Below are 20,987 nucleotides of genomic sequence, written 5' to 3'. Positions count from 1 at the left end.
CTCCCACTCACTTCCAAAGAATATGTAAGTATCCCTTCAATAAGGCACGTGAACTAAACAACAGTAACAATATATAAATAAAACTGAGTAGACGCAGTCAAATGTGCACACACAATTTAATGATAGAAGATCACAAATGTACACAAGGCCAAAGTAGAGGCATTAGCAATTAAAAACTTTTTTTTTTTGGTTTAAAATTGTAAAAGAGCTTCATGGAAATTTCAGAAAATACTAATTATATCTCTCTTTCAGCCAGTCCCAGAATATTAATGTATCTTTGTCCCTCCTTTCAATTCCTTTCATCTGCTGATGATGGATTGGTTCCATTAAGGCTGAACGATGAAAGGGTCTGTGTCATGTGTAAACCTGAGGTTTTCATGCAGCACTACATTCAAGGTCTGGTTTTGCTCAACAGTATCCATTGGTCTCTTGGTCCCTTTTTCTGCATCCTTCCTCACAGTTTGGTCAGTGGGCAAGAGCAGGATTCAAATTTCTTTGTATCTGGAACACATGTTGAGAAGCGTACCTTTAATTCCAACTATTGTAACCCTAACATGTCCTATCTAGATGCGAGCGTCCAACTATCGCGTTGCATTGGACGCTCTCTGTCCACACTGAATCCTTCAAATTCACTTCTGTTACGTCATGTAAACTAACCACGTTACTATGACACCGTGTACTACAAAGCTTTCAACACGAGCAACAGGGCAGGACGTCCGACAAAAGGTTTTACAAAAATGATGCGCCGCGTTGCGCTGCTCAACTGGCTTGCGTCGCTCGCGTCCAGTTTAGACGTTCATGTTGCATCTAGTTATGACAGTGTTAGCAGAGATCAGCACAACTGGACATTTTATAGTTCATATCTGTGGTTCTATGTATAATTTATTTAGTTCTATGTTAACTATAGTTACATTATCAGGGCTCAACATTAACAATTTTTGGCACTGGCCCCATCGGGCCAGTGGGTTTGAAACTTACTGGCCCCAAGACAGTTTTTACTGGCCCCCCCCTCCAAAAGTTGTAATTGATCATTGTTACAACAAAACCAAAGACTTATAAGTTGTGTTATTCTGTCAACATGTTTAACCATTTATTAAACACATCCTGGATATAAAAAACAAACAAAAATGAAATCACATTTCTAGTGATAAAAAATGTAAAAGGTAATAGTCAGCAAAACAATTGACTTTTAACCTCAAACATGACGTGCTCTCTTCCCTGCTGACAGCCATCTCTGCACAACTCTGTCTGGCTGAAACTGAAACCTCTGGTCCCTCAATGCTAATATATAAAAGCTTCCATAGCATTTCATCAGTATGATACTAAGTACCCAAGTCGACACCATTCTTCTGCTGCCGTTCGATAGCCTGGGGGAACGAGGCGAACGGCTGGCCCGTCTTAATTACGTGATATGCGGTTGTTATAAGTCGTGCAATAACACGATGGGAATCTACATTTAAATTCCTGACCAGCATGGTCAACGGCCTCGAAGATGGATTGTCAACCATCCGCTTAGTTGTCACGCAAACCAGGGGCTGTCTGCTAGCATGGCTGGTCAGGTATTGTTTTCGAAAATTGTCGGTGCCTCTGTAAAAATATCCACTTTTGTCTGCTTTAGACGGGAACATACGACAGACGACACAGTGCATCTTCGTTCCATAAAAAAAGTTGCTTCCGTTTGAGCTCGTAGCTCTACTTTGCTGCCATCTTCACTTTATTGTCTCGCGCCAGTTGTTAAAAAATTTATCGAGATTAGAGAATTACAATTTGACAACCACGTCACTCACTACTCAACTCTTGATTTGCCAACTGTGCACCCCACGAGCTGCAAAGTTATTTATGCATTTAGCAGATAGCAAAACATATGAAGGATGTTAACTTTTACAATGCAATTTTTTTTTTCAATCAATAATTTGCAGTGGCCCGATTGGGCCAGTGAGTTGCTAGTTTAACTGTCCCGACGTTACTTTTTACTGGCCCCGGGCCATCGTTATTGTCGAGCCCTGCATTATGCTCCGAATACAGGGGATTTGGCAATACATCTCAATGTATTATTACCCCACTCCATCATCACCGGTTCTTAACCCCAAAGGCAATCCCAATGGAAACATGCAAATCTCAAGATCGATCAAAATATTGATCATGATTGATTGCTTATACTCATGACAAAAAACAACCTGTATTTTCACTCTAGCATTTTTCACTTTAAAATGGGAAATGTACAGATAGTGTGTCAAGTTACTTGTTATACCTGAGGACCTTTACGCAGGCCTGAGAGTGAGAGCTATGTATAGTTCTGCCCCATATTATCGAGTCATAAGCTAGATGATTATCAAAGAAATGTTGAATTCATTTTGTATGAATCACGGTTGTATGCTGTGACGGTGCAGTGCATTCATGATTTTAATGCCCTCACCCTCGTTGCCTGGGGGTGTGTCCACACCAACCCTTGATCTCCTTGTACACCAATCTAGTAAGAAACTGAAAACACCCACACAGGTCTGTGTAAGATCACTTTGCTTTCATTAGTAAAATATAGCACTGGTTAATTAATAGACACTGACCAAACATGCAAGGATGTCAGACGTGATAAGCATGTAGAAGACGTTTTTCCATCCAGTTGGAGATATCACACCAGCTAACAAAGGCCCTATAGCAGCACCTAGAGGACAATCGGTTAAAAACAATAGAGGTACATTAATGACATCTTAACTCACTTTCCATCTTGTAGGTAAACCATTGTTTTACAAAGTAGCATGCACCCAAGACCGAGTCGTACAGAAGCATAAGATTACAATACTTACTGCAACACGATTTTAACTGTGAACTGTGCCTAGCTGACAATCACAGGTTATTTTGATAACCACCATCAGAGTTTGATGAGTCTCATGAGTCTTTCTACATGCAGTGAATGAGGATAACCGACCCTCCTCCACCACCCAGACATTCCTCACTTACCTATTGATCCTGTGCCGTCAATAATGGCCGTTACCGTTGACAGCGCTCTCGAGTTTCCTCTGAGGCTTTCATGTGTTCCCTGGGAGGGGAGGAAATTCCCAACAGTCAATTCAGTTCAAAGGTCCTTGTAAATTTGAAACTATCATAAGGGCACATGTAACCCCCCCAGAACCCCTCCATCCCACCTGTCTGTGCAGTAGGATCAGGGGTGTCTAGAACAGATGCAGGGGTGAAAAAGGCATGCAGACATGAACGCGACAGAAGTAATTACCAGGTCAGCCGACACAGCGGTGGTGATAAGGGCATAGGGGCCGTTCACCAGGCCTCCACACAAGAGCAGCGTACCTGCATGAAAGGACATGACATAGTCCTGTGACTATTCTGCAGACAGACGAATCCCAAAACTCTGTTTTACCCCTTACCCCTAGCCCTTAGTTTTGCGCGTTCACGTGAGAGTAAGTGGTGTCCCAATACTCTTTTTGATCGAGGGCTAGGGCTAAGACGAAGGGGTATACACCCCTTAAAACCAAGTGAGCTCGGGAGCTTACTTGAAACCTAGGGGTATGTGAATACTGCGCTACCTGCAACAATGGCAGACAGATCATCCAGAGTCCTATAAATGTAATATTTTCGGCTTAAATAATTGATAAAAAAATTATGACAGTTTTGTTTTGTGCTCTACACAGTCCTGTACATGTATTTGCAACCATGTTCTTAATTGAAACGTTAAAAAAAAATTGCTAGTTTGCAACGCTAACGTTAGACATTGCTGATTTGCACAACAGTCCCGCATTTCTCTGATTAGCCTTGAATGGACTCCATGCGTGTCTACAGTTTAAATTAAACTCCATTAGCAGCGAATTTCAAAACGAATTTCGTTTGATATCAGTGCATAACACTACTTGCTTTGGAGACATTTATATACGTAACCGTAACTAAATAGTGTCTAATTTCATAGGGCTATGTAGCCCTTACCCCTCAGTTTCGAGACACAAAGGCTAGGTGTAAACTAAGGGCTAGGGGTAAGGGGTAGGGGTAAGACAGAGAATTGGGATTCGGCCTAAGTATTTAAATTTACTTAACGTAATAATAATACAATGGGGACATATGGTAATGCCTGTGTGATGAACAGTTTGTCCAAACAATGTAAGTAACAGCCTAGGGCTGTGCGTTCTGACTAAAATCTCATATCCTGATATAGATCCTTTCATATCCCAATAACAATAAGTATGGCACATTTTCTGTAAATTCAATGAATAAATAGTTTCTATAAAATTACCACATGGAGAGGCCAAATAAAAAGTTCTTACTCATATTAGATTTTTCAGATTTTTTGGAAAAAAGCTCAAAATTGTTACCCAAAATGTAATCTGTGCGACCTAAAAATATATTTAGGATTGTAGTAGTCCGCTATACTAGTATACTATACACTAAAATATATTTTGTACAAGTTACATAATTTACAGCACAGGTTCAAGTGGCCACTGCACCTGGGCCACGTTGTGGGTAGCTAGCTAGCTACGTTTGCTGTTCAAAAAGTATTGTCTTTGTAGGCCTACTTGAATAAACAACAAAGTTGTGTGCGAATAGGGAGAACTTTGCCAACCTCACGCCTTACCAACTACTTACAGGAGCAAGTGCAAATCATTGTTGTGGTGCGACCTGTTTTCATTTTTCTACAAAACGCTTGCTAATTACTGCTCAGTATGTGCCTGCTGTGAGCTGATACATTGACCATCGTTATATCCATCTTTAAAATAGCCTAACCAATTACTGTATTTTTCGGAAATAAAACCGCGGTTTATACCCCGATTTTACATTTGTCTTGTAGTGGTGCGGTTTATATTTCGAAGCGGCTTATAGCATGTACTTGTACTTTTTAAATGACCATAACTTGCTCAATTTTCAACCGATTTTGAAACGGTTTGGTTTGTTATCAAAGTCAGAGATGTCGTTTTGCCACTGCAGACTTCTATTCTATTTTTTTTTTTAAATAACATAATTATTCATAAGTAGTGCAGTGGCATAACGACATCTCTGACGTTGATAACAAACCAAACCGTTTCAAAATCGGTTGAAAATTGAGCAAGTTATGGTCATTTAAAAAGTACATACAGCATCAACACAATGTTATGGGTGTGCGAGTTGACTGTAGCAAGATGGCCGCCATGTGCGGTAGTGATGGGAAGTTCGGATCATTTTACTGATTCGGTTCTTTGAATCTCGTTCAGTAAAATGAACGAATCTTTTTTCGAGTCATTCGTTCATTTCAATGGGGGGGGGGGGGGTGGGGGGGGCTTTCCGTCCACAGCAAACACGTATCATATTCTCATTCAGGTTAGTGCATGACATGTGCACCAGCATATACTATTTTAAAAGAAATTCCTGCATTAAAATAATGTATCATGACAGTTTGTATGATTTGGTCATTTATTATCACACTAGCATTTAATTATCACGGCAAACAATTACACTGCACTAAACTATAAGTGTAAATGTAAAGTGAAAATAACAAAACCAGTCAGTATGATGACTTGAGCGAATATCATTCACGTTTTACTAAAACAGCGGCCACGCGAAAGGGAATGAGGAAACTGTTTCCTCTACTAAAAAATACAATGCAGGTCACGTGAAAAATGATCCAAAGACTCGTAGAAAGACAGAGTCGGGAAATGAACGAATCGTTCGTTTCCTCTAGCTACCACTACAGAGCCTATGCAGGTCACGTGAAAAATGATCCAAAGACTCGTAGAAAGACCGAGTTGGGAAATGAACGAATCGTTTGTTTCCTCCAGTACAGAGCCTATGCAGGTCACGTGAAAAATGATCCAAAGACTAGTAGAAAGACCGAGTCGGGAAATGAACGAACTGTTTGTTTCCTCTAGCTACCACTACAGAGCCTATGCAGGTCACGTGAAAAATGATCCAAAGACTCGTAGAAAGACCGAGTCGGGAAATGAACAAATCGTTCCCTCTAGCGTTTCCTCTAGCTACCACTACAGAGCTTATGCAGGTCACGTGAAAAATGATCCAAAGACTCGTACCCGAAGACCGAGTCGGGAAATGAACGAATCATTTCTGTTTACTTGGACGAGCCTATGCAACAGTCCCGATGCGCGGCCACGAGAAAATGAACGAATCACTCTTTGAGAGGACTCGTTACTCCCGAGTCCTTGTAAGGGTTCGTTCAAAATGAACGAATCGTTCACGAACGACACATCACTAATGTGCGGACGTTCTAGACTCCGCCGTAAGACATCTAGTCTTTATATATATATATCTATGATTTAACCCGTTAAGGTGTAGCGTCGCAAATGTTATCGTTCGAATGTCACAGCGTAACGTCACACATGCGATTTCGAACATTCCAACTGAATATTTTCCGAAGGACAAAAACTATGCCCCAAACGCTATGGCCGCAAAATGTACTAATGAGAATGCTAACAAGGAACACTAGCATGGTAGTAGCATTGCTACGAGTATTATGCTAGCTAACTTAGCTAGCTAGCTACCGTTTCAGAAAAATAACTTGCGCTTTGGGGACCTTCGGAAATATTTAGAACTCACGCGACTAAAGGTAAATATTATTTACCAGGCAAAAGAAAACATACATTACGCACTTTTGTTTTCGAAGTGTGTTATGCCTGGGACATTTCTCCACGTCAGTCACCAAGCCTTTCAGCTACTCTGAGCTTTCCTTTACTCTGACATGGGACATAAACATGTCATTGGCTATATCCCAGCATTGATCCTTATCTACGTTGTTCTTGTGAAATTTGTTCTGGGGGTCATACAACTCCCTGTGCATTTCAACTTTGAGAATTAATTTGATGTCGTCCATCTCCTTGAATTTCTCGCTGATTTTAGAAATCGACTTGGGGGTTCTCTCTTGGTAAGCTATATCTGCACGCGTGTGTGGTGCTTGCAACGCGTGACAACTCGTTTCTCTGAAACAAACAAAACTACAGGCATGCTAGCTCAACACATCAATCCGTTCATTTTAATTCGTTTTCATGGAAAGGCCGTTCTTTACCAACATTGTGTAGTTAGGTTTAATATAGGGTGAATATTGGTAAGGTACGTAGGCCTCCAAAGTAATATCTAAAAAATAAGAAGAAAGTATACAACTTTACAAATGTTCACCGTAGTCTACAATTAATGTAGTAAAATCTTAACATTAAAATTCGACTAGCTGCCGAAACGATCGCTGAAGATCGCAGGCAATAACGGCGCTTCGCCGCAGCGCTTCACAGCCAGTGTGGTCGGTCCCAATTGATAACATGGGCGCCGAAAGAAAAAAGGCAGTGCTTCCAGGCGCGTCGCAGCAGATCGCAGGCAGAGTGTCCCAGGCGTTAAGGCCGATTTATACTTCTCCGTTTTTACCGAGACGGACACTGGGAACGCCCTCTCCGACGAGGAATTCCCTCTCTGTGCCCTCTCCGAGCCCCTCGGAGATATCTAAGGGCACCTCCTGATTTTCCGCTTGCGTCAGGGGCGGGGGCGGGGTTGCCGTGATAAACAGGACAAACAGAATCCTTTGACCGCCATTGCTGTAAGTTTTTACAATTCATATTTCAGCTAAACAGCATCTGAATTAAAATGTGACGAGAAATGGGCAGTGTAGTTGCTGAAAATGTGCGTATTTTATTGATGAAAGGGCTAATTTGTACATTTGCTCCGACTTCTCGATAACCTATGTAAATAAACACTCGATGACGACTTACAAAAAACCGTTGCGCCACCTACTCTTCTGGCGGTGAATTGTTTTCAGCACCCACAGCCTTCGGAGTACTATAAATTCAATCAATCCGTCCGACTCCGTCCGTAACGGAGTCGGAGAAGTATAATTCGGCCTTTACACAACGGCATGCTATAAGATCGCCTATACTCGTGGATTGCTTCGTATCGTTGTTCCCTTATCAATTGCGGCATATATTCCAGTGCGGTTTATACTTAGATTTACAAACACAAAGCTCCCATTCCGGTGGGGTGCGGTTTATAGAAAATGCGGCTTATTTTCCGAAAATACGGTAAACCTAATTTTTTTATTCTTAACTTTAATATAGATTTTAGATTGGTTAATATTAGCCATCAATCACTCCCTTTCACTGTGCTTCATATATTCGTAAATATTGCTGTAACGAGATTTTACGATATTTGCGATAGAGCATAATATTAAACAATATATGTTTTTCTGTTGCCAAACAATATTTATCGTAATATTGACCAGCCCTATTACAGCTTCTATGTAGTTTAGGAATTCAAATTCTACATTTGGTTTTCTGAGGCTTGATTAAGGATCATTGTATAAAATATTTACAGAAAAATAAGGGTCTTACCAATTGTTGTTCCAAGGCTGTTCTGTCCAACTTGATTATACAAAAACAACTGGGAAAAGGGGGGGTGAAACATTAAAATATGACTCGTTTAACCTGGGGATTTTCTCACAATTTCTCAACTCCATGCTAATCCATTCGAAAACATTGGTGTAGGGAGAAAACGTAATGATATGCCTCTGTGAGACTTGAGCCAGGAAGGGGGTGCGGGGGGGGCTTAACCTCTAATGAACATTTATGTTAAGTATATGGAGTCAATTCACATAAAGAGTGAATGTGCGAACCTTAGTATTCCGGTAAAAAAAAAAGTAACTACGTTTTTAAAGTAAAATTGTTATAAAATAACACTGTACGTGTGAAGCTGCACTCACCATAGGGGCAGCCAATATTAACATGACATAACAGGTGGTGGCTCTGCCTCCAGTGTAGTCTGACACTAGGCCAGCTATGATGCCCCCTGCAAAACATACACACACACACACAACAAACACAGAAGAACACACAGTTTTACATACTTTCAAAAGGTGTGGATAGGTGGATACATACATACAGGTCATATAAAATGGAAGATCTTACCAAAAATTCCTCCAGCATCAAATAGTGTTGACATGTCACCAGCTTTTTTGGAATCAAAATGGGCTTGAGAGAAAAATAGAACAGAAAAAAAAGAAACGGTACATACACTAAATTTCCGTGGATTGATGTCATGTAAATGTTGGACATACAATAGGCTGAGTAGCCACGAGTCACTTACCAACATTAGCAATGTAGAGAGGCAGCCAGTACAGGAAAGTGTAGCTAACCAGCTTAGCAAACATCAGGCACAGAGAGAACTCAACCACACCCTATAGTGTAATTACAAGACAGAGGGTTATAGGGCTTGACTGTTGCTATTCTATTCCATTATGAGTAGCAACAAAGATACAAATCATGAAAGTAACCAAATGGAAAATTATGAATTGTACTTGAAGGTGCAGTAGATAAGTGTCGTACAATTTAGAAAAATAAATACTGATTGATGTAAAAACTTCTGAGAACCTGCTACACATGAAATGAAACAGATACAGGTAACATAGAATTTGAGACAGTTATGAAACTAGTATAATCTCACAGGTATCCTCAGTGCTCCACAGAAGCTGATAGCCTGCATGTGTTCCTCCGAGGCCTCTGTGGTGGCAGAGCTCGATGAGGGGCTGCTGAAGATCTCCTCATTACTGGAATTGTGCAAGCTGGGCTCATTCTCAGTGTTCTTCTGACATACAAAAGACTGCTGGTCAGCATTCATCCTAACCGGATACGACTGTTTCAGCCAATTTGGTTGTGCTCTTTCGATAAACTTACATAGTGCTGAGGAGGACTGCAGTTGACATCTTCCGGGTCTGTGAAGAAGAACATTGACTCAAATCAATAATTTGTATTAAAAATGCAAATGAGCAGATTCTAGAAATGTTTTCTTTCTGGATCTATGTTTAAATTAGACGATTGGAAAAATATGTTTGGGTGACAGCATAACTGTTCAAGGTAATGTTATCAGGAGTCAAATCAAATAAAACTTTCCAGGAGGCAACACAATGTGCTTCACAGGGGGGGAAGGGGGGGGGGGGATACAAACACTTATGTTTGACACTAATTTTCCAAAGGGAAGCAAAAAAACAGATCACCCATTAGGGACAATATAGGAGAACTGTAAAATTATTCTCTGACCTTCTCTTTTTAGACAGAAAGGAGGTGATAGACACACCCTTCATCTCTCACTCTTTACATAGGGTTACAACAGTTTTATAGCAGCATGCGATCTGTCTACAACCAACCCATCACATTGAGCATGAAAATCACCTATAATCTTTTCATTTCATGGCAGTACTACATTACGCAAAGCCATCCTGTTGACATCGTCTTCAACAAATGAAAAGATGACTTACTCTCTACCAGGAACAAGAAGCAGAGCACTCCTGTGGAAGCCATGATGATGCCAGGAACAATGAAGGACAAGCCCCAGGCCGAGGACACAAAGAGGCCAGCGATAATGGATCCAAGAATGTTGCCCACTGAGGTGTGGGAATTCCACACACCCATGATGAAGCCCCGTCTTGTAGATACACACAAAACAGACAAATCGTTCAAAATACTCATTTCCGCCTTCTGGTGTGTATTGCTATGATATTTTTCCCCCTGTAATAAGTGTTTTTCAATAAGGCACTATGTTCCCATATTGCTGTTTGTCTGGGTGCTCATCCATTTGTTTGTTATTTGTGGCCACAAGGTAAAAAACGATCTGAAAATATGTTCTCTAATCATTGGGAAACTGGTGAATTTAGTTGAGTAAAAAACATATCATACAGGGTGGGTATGGCAATTCTTCTGATGTTTAATAAATGTTTCATTCAATCATGCTATAGCTGTGAAAACACACACCCTTGTTATGTAAATGAATTTACTACAGGTGTGTATATACACACACACATCTACCGTTGGTAAAAATATATTTAGCTTTTCTTATTACTGTATATTTTAAGGGTTTCTGAAGATTGTCAAGTTATTGTTTCTATTAGTTTCTATTTTGAATCTCTGCACGTGCAAAACCGTCACACTTAAATCAAAGGCGGCCAACTTATCTTGTTTCACTTTCATATCATGTGACCATGGGCCGGGTCCCAACTGAAACAACGTGCAACATGGAAAACATTTGGGTACTGATACTGTGGAGTCAGCAGAGCTGAGCCCTGTCTAGAGTAAGCATACAATGTAGTGACCTGGAACTGTCACACTCACTTCCCCTTTCCAAACCAGTTCCCAACACAGGCCACCACTGCAGGCCAGCCTGTCGTCTGCACCAGTCCATTCATGGCCTGTTGAGAAGGATGCAGGGGAGAAGAGAGTCAGGGTGGGATAGTGAGAGATACTGTGTTTATTCCTTCACATATTGAGGATGCCTACAAAAAAAGAAAACATCTGTCACGGTGTGAGGTGGAGTACGACCCAAACGCAGGAGAGATGCGAGGCATTGCAATGAACAGAGGGTTTATTATCAAGACAGGGAACAGATAGGGTACTCACAGGGACATGGGTAGTAGTAATGACAAGACAAAAACTGGACACAAAACAGAAACCTAAATACACAGAACCAAACGACACACAGGTGGACACAATGACGCTAACGAGAACGAGACACATGTGAAGACAATGACAGGGAAACACTAGGACAGGGCAAAACCAAAAACAACAGGGGGGCACGGCTGTGGCCGTGACAACATCAAATATATAGTTAGACCTGTCCAGTCACAACAGAGGAATGGAACAAATGAAGGGCTAGTGACACAAGGAATGAGAAAAATGGAGGCAGGTCAGTAAGGTAGTCAACAATAGTACATGCTTGAGAAAGCACATATTCCCTCCGGTGCCATCATGTGATTAAAGCTGAACCATCATGTGAGTTGTCTGCTTAAAGCTTCCATTTCTGTCTGCCTTTAAAACTCATTTTATGACAGTGTCAACTCAGGTAATAGCTCATAACTGTGAATGAGCACAGGATGAGCACATGATGGCTATGTACACGATATGTTGAACTGAAGATTCTAACCAGATAACAGGTAAAGAGATAAAGCAGCCAGTGGATATGGCGTGTCCAAAGAGGCTTGTGTGAACGAGAAACATGAGGGACAGGAAGCAAATGATGTAATTCCCATCCAATGACTGGCCTACCTGGACAAAGGCATAGTACCATATGGAGTGGATATTCCAGTAGAATCCCAGACCAAACAGAGAAGTAAAGAGGCCACTAAGGATCATCCCAGTGGATAGGTAGTACCGCAAGGACAGACGCTCTCCAAAAATCCCACTGTTGAAAAAAGGTGGGAAGTTCAACTAAGATTTCTTGTGTTATGAACACCAAACATATATACACACATATACTCTCTCACTTTCCTTGTCCCTCTCTCTATCACACACACACACTTGTTTTAGTATTCCTGTGAGAACTCAAAATTCAGTCTCATCCAAAATAGCTCTTTCACCAATGTTATTCTAACCTTAACACCAATTTTAACCCCAACCTCCCTAGAAATAGCTCTTGAAGATGTGAGGTCCAAGAACATGTCTTCAATAGTTACATTTGTCCTTAGTTTACTACTATTCTTGTCCCCACAAACAAACCCACACACAAACCAATGAATATACACAAAGGTATACATATGCATACCTGAAAAACATGCCAACGGCATAAGCAATCAGAAATGAGTTGTCCAAAGCTCCAAAAAGTGTCTGGTAATTGTCCTTGTCTGAAAACAGAGACAGAGAGGTACCAGACATATTAATAACATTTTCCACAAAATGTCTGATATCTTACAACAAAGGTTTAATCCAAGGTTAGTCCTCAATTGCGCAAACTATAGTATCAGTATGGGTGTTTAAAAAAAAAAGGAACCCACCAAAGGGTGCCCAATCACACCAAGTGGCATTGTCGGTGATGTTGAGATTTGCTGGGCGTATGACTGTCGAACAGTTTCTGTGCAACTCACTCTGTTGATGGTCAACAACCCCAAAAAAACGACACATTTAGTTATGCCATCAGTCCAAACAATTGTTATATCATAAACACTATGTATCACAAAGAGAATTCAACAATGGCCATTAAAGACAGATATCAATACAATTACTAAGTTGGTCATCTTAGGACATTGTGGGTTATAGATGAACTGTAGTCATGTGTGTTTGTAGAGCTGGTGTACCTTGACAATGCTGATAGGTTTGCGGGAGAGATGATAACTGGTGTAAAAGATGAAGGTGAGAAAGAGGGTGTAGTATCTGTAACTTGAGAGTGAGAAAGATGTATTAATTATAGGTTGAGAGAAAGATGACAAGACTACAGAGACTAATTGATTTTAATGGAACCTAAAGCATACTTATACTTCATAGCCTCTGGCTCATGTGAAGAAAGCTGCACCGAGACTAGAAGCACTATTCAGAGACTATATTTATTATTTCTGCTGCCTTAGAACCAAATCAAGTTAGACAGCCTGCACCTCATACACAGGGCACTCTTTGTGTTTTCTTAGTTGCGTTTTTTGAGTGGAAAGTCAGTTTTTTACCACCGAGTCTCATATACAAATAACGCATACAGTTTTGGAGTTGAGAAATATTCGATTGCGAGTGCCAAATCATTACTTTCCAAGTCCTGAAATGTCGAAGAAACCATGTTATTTATTGGTGGGTGAGCTCTGTATAGATCAAGACTTAAGTCTAAGATACAATATCCTTGAAATGTTACAAAAATCCATCATTAATTTATATACATTGAGTGTCACTGGCTTCTTCCGCCACCAACTCGGTTTCAGTATGGGTATTAATAGTAGCCAACCTACTTGGAAGGCCTACTACTTGGCCTACATGTAGGTAAAGTAATTCCATTCGTTTGACCAACATAACAGCACAAGATTGATTAGGAGTGGAAACTTACCAACTATCTTTTGAGAAGGACGTGATAAGGCGGATAGCTGGGGCCAAAGACGAACTCATCTTCGGTGGTCTTTTAAAACTTGATAAAACCTTCCAACTTTTACGCAAACATACCCTCAAAACATTTATATTGCTACATGTATCTATTCAATTGCTATAATTCAGGATAAAACGCCATATTTAAAATCTTAAAACGAAACTAGATGAAAAGTGAATTTAATCACCAACTGGAGCCAAATAATCAACTTGGGTAACAGCTGTCGTATAAAGACCTTCAGTCAAAATATTTTCACAATTAGGTAAATTAGAATGTATTTTTTTCTCTTTAAAAAGCTACAGATAAAACCTTAGAAATAGTGCTATTTCAATCAAAACTGCTTCAGTCCCTTTGCTATTCCAACTACTCCCTGATGATGGAGGATATCAGCGAACAATGCATTTCCATAGATTTCCATGCTTGATCAGCTTCAGTATGGTGATCGCGTTTTAAAGGCAGTTGCTATAAATACTCAATGCACTGTTTTACCGAGTCACATGTACTTTAGTGCCCATGCTCATGATTGGAATAAATATAAATGTAAACGCCGCCATTCCCTAATGTTTTCCAAGCTCAACAATCTCTGCGCCGAACCTCCCTAGAACTGTATGGACATGTGACTCTCCCGCGACGTCAGGTGACGTGACTGATTAACTCTACAACTACCGGACCTGCACATACAGCAACATACGTACCTATTAAAATTGCATTATAACTACCGAATAAGTCATTGAAACATGTTCCAAGCAAAGTTTTCTGTACATCTTTATGGTGTGTCTATACTAGGAGCATGGTTCACTGACACATTTATGGCAAATTAATCTCACATTCACATGCCTTTGAAATAAGATATATCCAAGATTCTTTTATATTAATTCATTTTAAGTTGTTTGGACAGAAACTATATCACCCACAATCCAACAAACCAATGGGAAACATGAGTAATAAAATGCAGTGATATAAAAAAGAAAATGGAAAGAATAGACAGTGGCCTGGACGATTCACCATTTCCCCATTTTTACACCTGGCATATTTATTTTTCCATTAGAGCATGTCAGAGAGCGATCTATGTTATATAAATCTAGCAGCAATTGCATTTTGAATTAATATCCTTCAAATCAAACTACACAAAATGCACGGGGACAAAGGAAAGAAAAACATTTGAAAAAGTGAGGATCAATTAAAACTTTAATCAACCATGTGCCTGTGAAGTGTAATAACAAATATTTAGTATTTTCTGGCAACAATGTCAAACTTAAACATCAAATTTATTTTTGTGCATTTAGTGCAATTATAAATATGCACTGATGATGCTTGTGTGCTCCAACTCAAGACAAAAGTTGTTGTACTGACCAAAAAATAAACAAATTACTTAACCTTTAATAATAATAATAATTTATTTTTATATAGCGCTTTTCTAAATACTCAGACGCATGTCTTTTTCTGTCTTTTGAAATAGCACAAATAGCAGAGATAATCAGATACATTTTTAAGTGTACAATATTCATCAACATGCTGTGACTTTACACAATCGATGAGTGTACCTGAGCATGAAATGCAAGATTAAAAAAAGGATGCCACTTCAAAACAGAAGAAAATAGTATGATTAAATCACACAGCATGAATAGCATCCCTCTACAAACATTAATGGTACACTTAAGGTCATTATTAATTTGAGGAACATAAAACTAAACAAAAAAGGATGCAAAAACGTCCGCTTTGGGGTTCTGGTGCGATTACTTCCTATTGTTTTCTGCTCACTTCCTGGGGGAAAGAACATGTATGGAGGCAATCCTGCGAGCTGAACCCTTGTGTTGAAGGATATTTGTCCCTTCTTTTAGATCACAGCTCCACAAGGTGGACTGGAGAGCCTGGACATAGGCTAGACCACAAAAACACACAATCACCATCACCCCTTCTTTCAAACCCACAATCAACAATTCGTCTTTACTGGGATTTCTGTAGACTAAAGGCCGATATATGCTTCTGCGTTTTTTTCTCCGTCAGCCCTCGGAGAGCTCGACGTGCACCTCCTGAATTTTCTAACTATCCGTCGTAATTTCGGAGAGCGACGGAGAGCTACGGAGACCCCCTTGGCTGTGATTGGTCAGTATTAAGAACCGCTTGCGTCAGGGGCGGGGTTGCCCTGATAAACAGGACGAACAGAATCCTTTGACCGCCATTGCTGTAAGTTTTTACAATTCATATTTCAGCTAAACAGTACATGTAAATCAGCATCTGAATTAAAATGTGACGAGAAATGGGCAGTGTAGTTGCTGAAAATGTGCGTATTTTATTGATGAAACGGCTAATTTGTAAATTTGCTCCGACTTATTGATAACCTAGGTAAATAAACACTCCACGACGACTTACAGAGCAAATGTACAAATTAGCCATGCACGTAGAGCTCTCCGAGGGGCTCGGAGAGCGCACGGAGAGGGAATTCCTCGTCGGAGACGGCGTTCCCTGTGTCCGTCTCCGTAAAAACGGAGAAGTATAAATCGGCCTTAAGAAAATCATCTATGCATGTTTGCATGAAGTTAAGGTAATTCTAAAGGTCAGTAGTTAGCCATAGTCATGTTAATGAACTCTGAGGGTGGGTGTGCTACTAAATATGTTTTAACGTTGAAGCGTGACAAACCACAGGGTGAAATGAACACGTAAACTTGACTGCAGTTTGAAACAACATGGGGCAATAGTCTGAATGGGATCTGAAAAGCAATATTTGCAGAGTTTGTACCTTTCGGGTTGTTGTAGAATACACAGTTGTTGGCGCAGGTGTCAGGGTGGGAGTCCCAGAAGCTGTCTCCACACCAACACAGAGGGGGGAGCTCTACTTTCTCCTGGACAATCCTCTCCTTCATCTGGGCCCGCAGAGCCTCAATGTACCTGTCAAACCACACAAAGACGTGTTAAAAAATCATTTACACAGTGGGACGGGGACACTCACATTTATATGTTTGTGTGCATGCATGCAAAAGGATCGCTTGTTGTTCAAACCAAACCACAGGCTCTGATCTTAAGAGCAATTATTTTGTAACCATAACTGATTGTGTAAGATTTACAAGTAATCACAGACTAGTTGGACATTTAGTATTTCTAGTAATATAGACATTTCCAAGATTACAAATGTGAGGTGGGCCAGTGCATATGAAAATACATTATTTTGTATGGTCAGTAACTAACTGTAAGACTGTTGACCAGAACAAGCTGTTGTAAAGATACAAATCCTGTGTTCATGACTTTGTGTTACTCTGCTTTACGATTCGACTTTCCTGAAAAGTGCATGTGGATGTAATGGTAAAAGGTAAAAGAGCTTAGAAAGCTACCTGTTGGCCTCTCTGGTTTTCCTGGCCCTCTCTTGACTCTGCTTGGCTTCTGCCCTCTCCTCTTCATCCAGCCTCAGACGCTCCAGGATCAGAAACTCCCTCTTGGCCATTTCTAATCGGTCATCTTTCAGCTGCCGCATCTTCTCCATTTTCTGCTCTTCTTCAAGTCTTATCTGTTCTTTTTCTGCTTTGATCCTATTGTGGGAGACATTGTATTTTCACGTGCAATAAATCCATGTTGAGCACTAGAGTGCAGGACATGCTTTGAAATGCCATAAAACACATTTTCAAGAATAAGAAATAGACAGAAGAAAAGGTTTAGAGATCTGCCAGAATTTAAAGAGACAGGAAACCAAGAATATGTGGCTGTGTTTCTGCACCTGCCAATTCTCTTCAGGTGTTTCCTGTGTCGCTGGTGTTCCTTCACCTGCTCTCTTTCATTGTCCATAAAGAGGCGCCGATACATCAGAAACTGAGACTGACGCTACGAGGCATGACCATGAAAATGTGTCAGTGCCAGGATTCAAATCAAATTGGGAGACATTTAATAACATATGACCATCATCACAAAAAATGTGATGAAAATGTTGGTGAATTGTACCGTTAACTATGTATTATCTGGATGCAACTGGGTTGTCTTTATCACCTCTGTTGATAAATATGAGGCACTATAACATCTTACTGTGCAACATTGAGTTCAAATAGGACGAGGGGTGGGGACTAGAGCTGTAATTTAATATATTTTGTAATTAATACTAGAGGTAATCAGACCTGTTGCTAGGACAATAGAAAAAATTTAACCCGAAAACCTGACACAGATAAACTTGGTCCATACTTTTCTTATGTTAGGTACTACCAAGAAAGCAAAGCCTTTAAGATTACGTGTCTTTTTAGTTCCTCCTGGTCGTCTTGTGGCCAGAGAACCTGTGTCGCCCTGTAATCTGTGCTGAACCCAAGGCTAGGACCGGAAGGGTAGGGCTCTTTCAACAGCCTCTCACACACCTGTAAAGACAAAAACTACCAACATAAACACTTGTATAGAGCGGCAAGTTATTGTCCTGCTTAGTCTTTATGTTAGTGTTGTTTATGTTAGCAATTGTCTTATGTTAGTGTTGTCTTCATGTTAGACACAGATGTAGCATTTAATTTGAGTACATCGACTCACTTACAACTCACAATTATTTCATGAAAATGTTTTAGACATGACTATTGTTTCAGGACATAATGGAAACAGTGCAATTAAGACAGGGAAAACATGGATTAAGTGAGTCAGGTGGCTGAGCGGTTAGGGAATCGGGCTAGTAATCTGAAGGTTGCCAGTTCGATTCCCAGCTGTGTCAAATGACGTTGTGTCCTTGGGCAAGGCACTTCACCCTACTTGCCTCGGGGGAATGTCCCTGTACTTACTGTAAATCGCTCTGGATAAGAGCGTCTGCTAAATGACTAAAATGTAAATGTAAAATTAGTGCAATTAATGGTGAATGGATTACCGGATTACTGTCAAAGGTGACCGTTTTGTTTACTTGGCCCTCGCAGGGATCAACGTTCTGTTGGAAAAGAGGGCAGTCATGCTGCCCAGTCAGAGGAATATCTTCGTCAACTTCTTCCTCCCCTTCCTCTTCCTCTTCTTGTTCCTTCTCCTCCTTTTCTTCCCCTGCCTCTCTCATGAAACTGGAAACAGGCTTCTGTCCATTGAGAAGGAAAATATGAGAATTCAGCCTACAACAAGGGGAGAGTCTCGATTTAAAGTGTTCTTGAAATGTTTGAAATGAGGATGCTGTGGCTCACTCACATCTCTGGTCGGAGAGACTTTCCACAGTCCTCCTGGAAGTTCTGACATCACTTCCCCATCACTGACTGTCTGACAGGTGGCCAGTCTGTGTCTCACTTTTCTCATGACATGACTCAGCTTAAAATAAGTTTCATAATAGACAGACCTAACAGTTAGTAAGCATTTAGTATGTTTTCCATTTGAGGTAGGCTATGTAGTCCAGGGGTACACAATTGGCCCACCTCGGTCCGTCAAGTTTCTATCTGGCCCTAGATACATTTCTCAGAAATAATTGTTAAATTAAATACTGATGAAGCAACCGTTACTTTCAATGAACACATACTGCGCTGGCTTGGCGCAGCTGGGAAAGTTCCAAACAGGCGTTATTTAAATCACCTCATAAAACTCAGACAATCAGAGCTAAAGTTTACAATGCATGTTAAGAGAGAGACAGTAAGAGAAGCGAGAGAAGTTGTACAATGGTGTGTTCAAAAGTCAGCAAAGTCAATACAGATCTCAGGCAGGGAAGTAAGGGATCACTTGTCCCACTATATAAAATTAATAGACGAGGCGCAGGCATACAGAGGAAAGTTTTCTGCCGAGTTGATAGCGCTGTCTCAAGTTATACAGAGTAAAATGCCACTTATCAGCCAATCAGAAACACCAGCCCCCCCCTCACCCCCCCCCCTACAATGTCAGTCAATGGACCTCTTTGAATTCTAATTGTGCACCCCTGATGTAGTCAACCCATTCTTATAATTGCATTAAATGTGTATGCACAATTTGTTTTACATTTGAGTAATGTACTTGTATTTAGACATGGTGTCAGACATGCTATTACAAGAAATACATTACAGACTAGTCTCAAGATATAGAAAATTGAGAAGAGTTGATTATTTCCATCACAGCAGACAAGTATTGTTGATTGTTCTTGCCACCTGATTTTCGCGCAGATCTGCTGGTTGTGTGCCGTACTCTCTCTCGCTGTACTCGCGGCGGCTTGCTTCGACCCAACGTGAGTTAGGAATACAGATAGCCAACTCCCCATGAGGCTCCAAAATTCTGGGGGTGAGGCATAGGGCTGCATCACTTGATTGTTGCAAAACTCTGCCCTCTCGCTCCACCTTGAAGAACAAAAAATAAAGTGCCTTGGTTAAGTTTAGCTGAGTTGCTAAGCTATGGATGCACAAACAGTTAAACTCTTTGGTTGTTGAACAAAAAAACATACTACAAATGACTATGATTTTTGTATATTGTAAAGTGATTAGTCATACTACAACAGCCCAAAAGTAGTCACCGATTCGCAGGACTTCTGCAATTGCCTGCTCTTGAGGATTTGTGCTTGTTGTGCCACACGGCGACGCACTTCGTCCTGAAACCGTTGCAGATTTTCCTCTTTTTGCCGCAGTACTTCTACCTGTAGCGCTTCAGTTATAATTGCACGGACCTTGAAAAAATATTTTAGAACGTGTATTACTAGTTGGTCGTTATTTGTGTGAAATGGTTATCTTAATTTATTACATGTTCGCATGTGCAAACTAGATGAAAGCGTTCGATCCAAGAACTTACAGCTGGATGGTTGTGGTCTGGGCTTGTATTATCGTGTCCACTTTCCACCCATGCACCGACAGGCATGACAGCCTGGTTTCTCTCGGCCAACACTTTATTTTTATCAGCATGTTTGCTTGGAGCATTCCTCACACTAACCGATACTGTAACGGGGTTCTTCACTAAAAGATAAAGACTCATTTTGCTGGACAACAAACCCCACCGGAAGTTAGTGTACGCTGCTACTACCAAAGAGTATTGAATACTTGACTTACATATAGCTAGTATTTTCTACACTATTTGCTACTACTACTGTACATTACTAACTTAAGACTAGCTACAGTACCAGCTAGCCTTGTAGCTTGCTAAAAGTAAAGTTATCAAAGTTTCAGCCTTATGCTATCCAACCTATAGTTTATGGACACGCAGTCTGTTTTTACATGAATCGTATTTGTGATCGTAACAGTAGACTTGGAAACGTTACCTTTACGCATTAAGAAACAATGTTAGCGCAGTATCCACATTTAATTTGAGTGTTTTGCCTTTTCAACTGC

General features: G+C 40.5%; 2 protein-coding genes across 4 annotated transcripts; both read right to left on the bottom strand.

Moving 5' to 3' along the window:
• Window positions 1–99: 99 nt before the first annotated feature.
• slc37a2 (solute carrier family 37 member 2) lies at window positions 100–14,411 on the bottom strand. 2 transcript variants are annotated; one of them, XM_062485070.1, is made up of 18 exons: window positions 13,750–14,411; window positions 13,022–13,103; window positions 12,722–12,812; window positions 12,493–12,571; window positions 11,997–12,132; window positions 11,067–11,143; window positions 10,217–10,383; window positions 9,636–9,673; window positions 9,406–9,543; window positions 9,049–9,139; window positions 8,871–8,933; window positions 8,666–8,751; window positions 8,298–8,346; window positions 3,230–3,303; window positions 2,959–3,037; window positions 2,565–2,662; window positions 2,417–2,481; window positions 100–501 (listed from the first exon to the last, which is right to left on the bottom strand). In XM_062485070.1, the coding sequence occupies exons 1-18, from the start codon at window positions 13,806–13,808 to the stop codon at window positions 486–488; spliced, it is 1,488 nt and encodes a 495-aa protein (XP_062341054.1). In that variant the 5' UTR covers window positions 13,809–14,411; the 3' UTR covers window positions 100–485. The 2 variants fall into 2 exon arrangements, with proteins under 2 accessions (XP_062341054.1, XP_062341053.1); XM_062485069.1 differs by having other exon boundaries at window positions 9,406–9,546; window positions 13,750–14,410.
• A 544-nt stretch (window positions 14,412–14,955) lies between these two features.
• Window positions 14,956–20,987, bottom strand: ccdc15 (coiled-coil domain containing 15). 2 transcript variants are annotated; one of them, XM_062485067.1, is made up of 10 exons: window positions 20,455–20,987; window positions 20,183–20,332; window positions 19,824–20,009; window positions 18,907–19,023; window positions 18,605–18,799; window positions 17,997–18,116; window positions 17,495–17,598; window positions 17,115–17,309; window positions 16,526–16,674; window positions 14,956–15,667 (listed from the first exon to the last, which is right to left on the bottom strand). In XM_062485067.1, exons 1-10 carry the CDS (start codon window positions 20,632–20,634, stop codon window positions 15,543–15,545), a joined length of 1,521 nt encoding a protein of 506 aa, XP_062341051.1. In that variant the 5' UTR covers window positions 20,635–20,987; the 3' UTR covers window positions 14,956–15,542. The 2 variants fall into 2 exon arrangements, with proteins under 2 accessions (XP_062341051.1, XP_062341052.1); XM_062485068.1 differs by having other exon boundaries at window positions 14,956–15,365.

This window comes from Osmerus eperlanus, chromosome 19 (assembly GCF_963692335.1).
Source record: "Osmerus eperlanus chromosome 19, fOsmEpe2.1, whole genome shotgun sequence".
Lineage (NCBI taxonomy): Eukaryota > Metazoa > Chordata > Actinopteri > Osmeriformes > Osmeridae > Osmerus > Osmerus eperlanus.
Note: the sequence above shows the minus strand (reverse complement) of the source record. Positions and strands in the feature narration are given on the sequence as shown.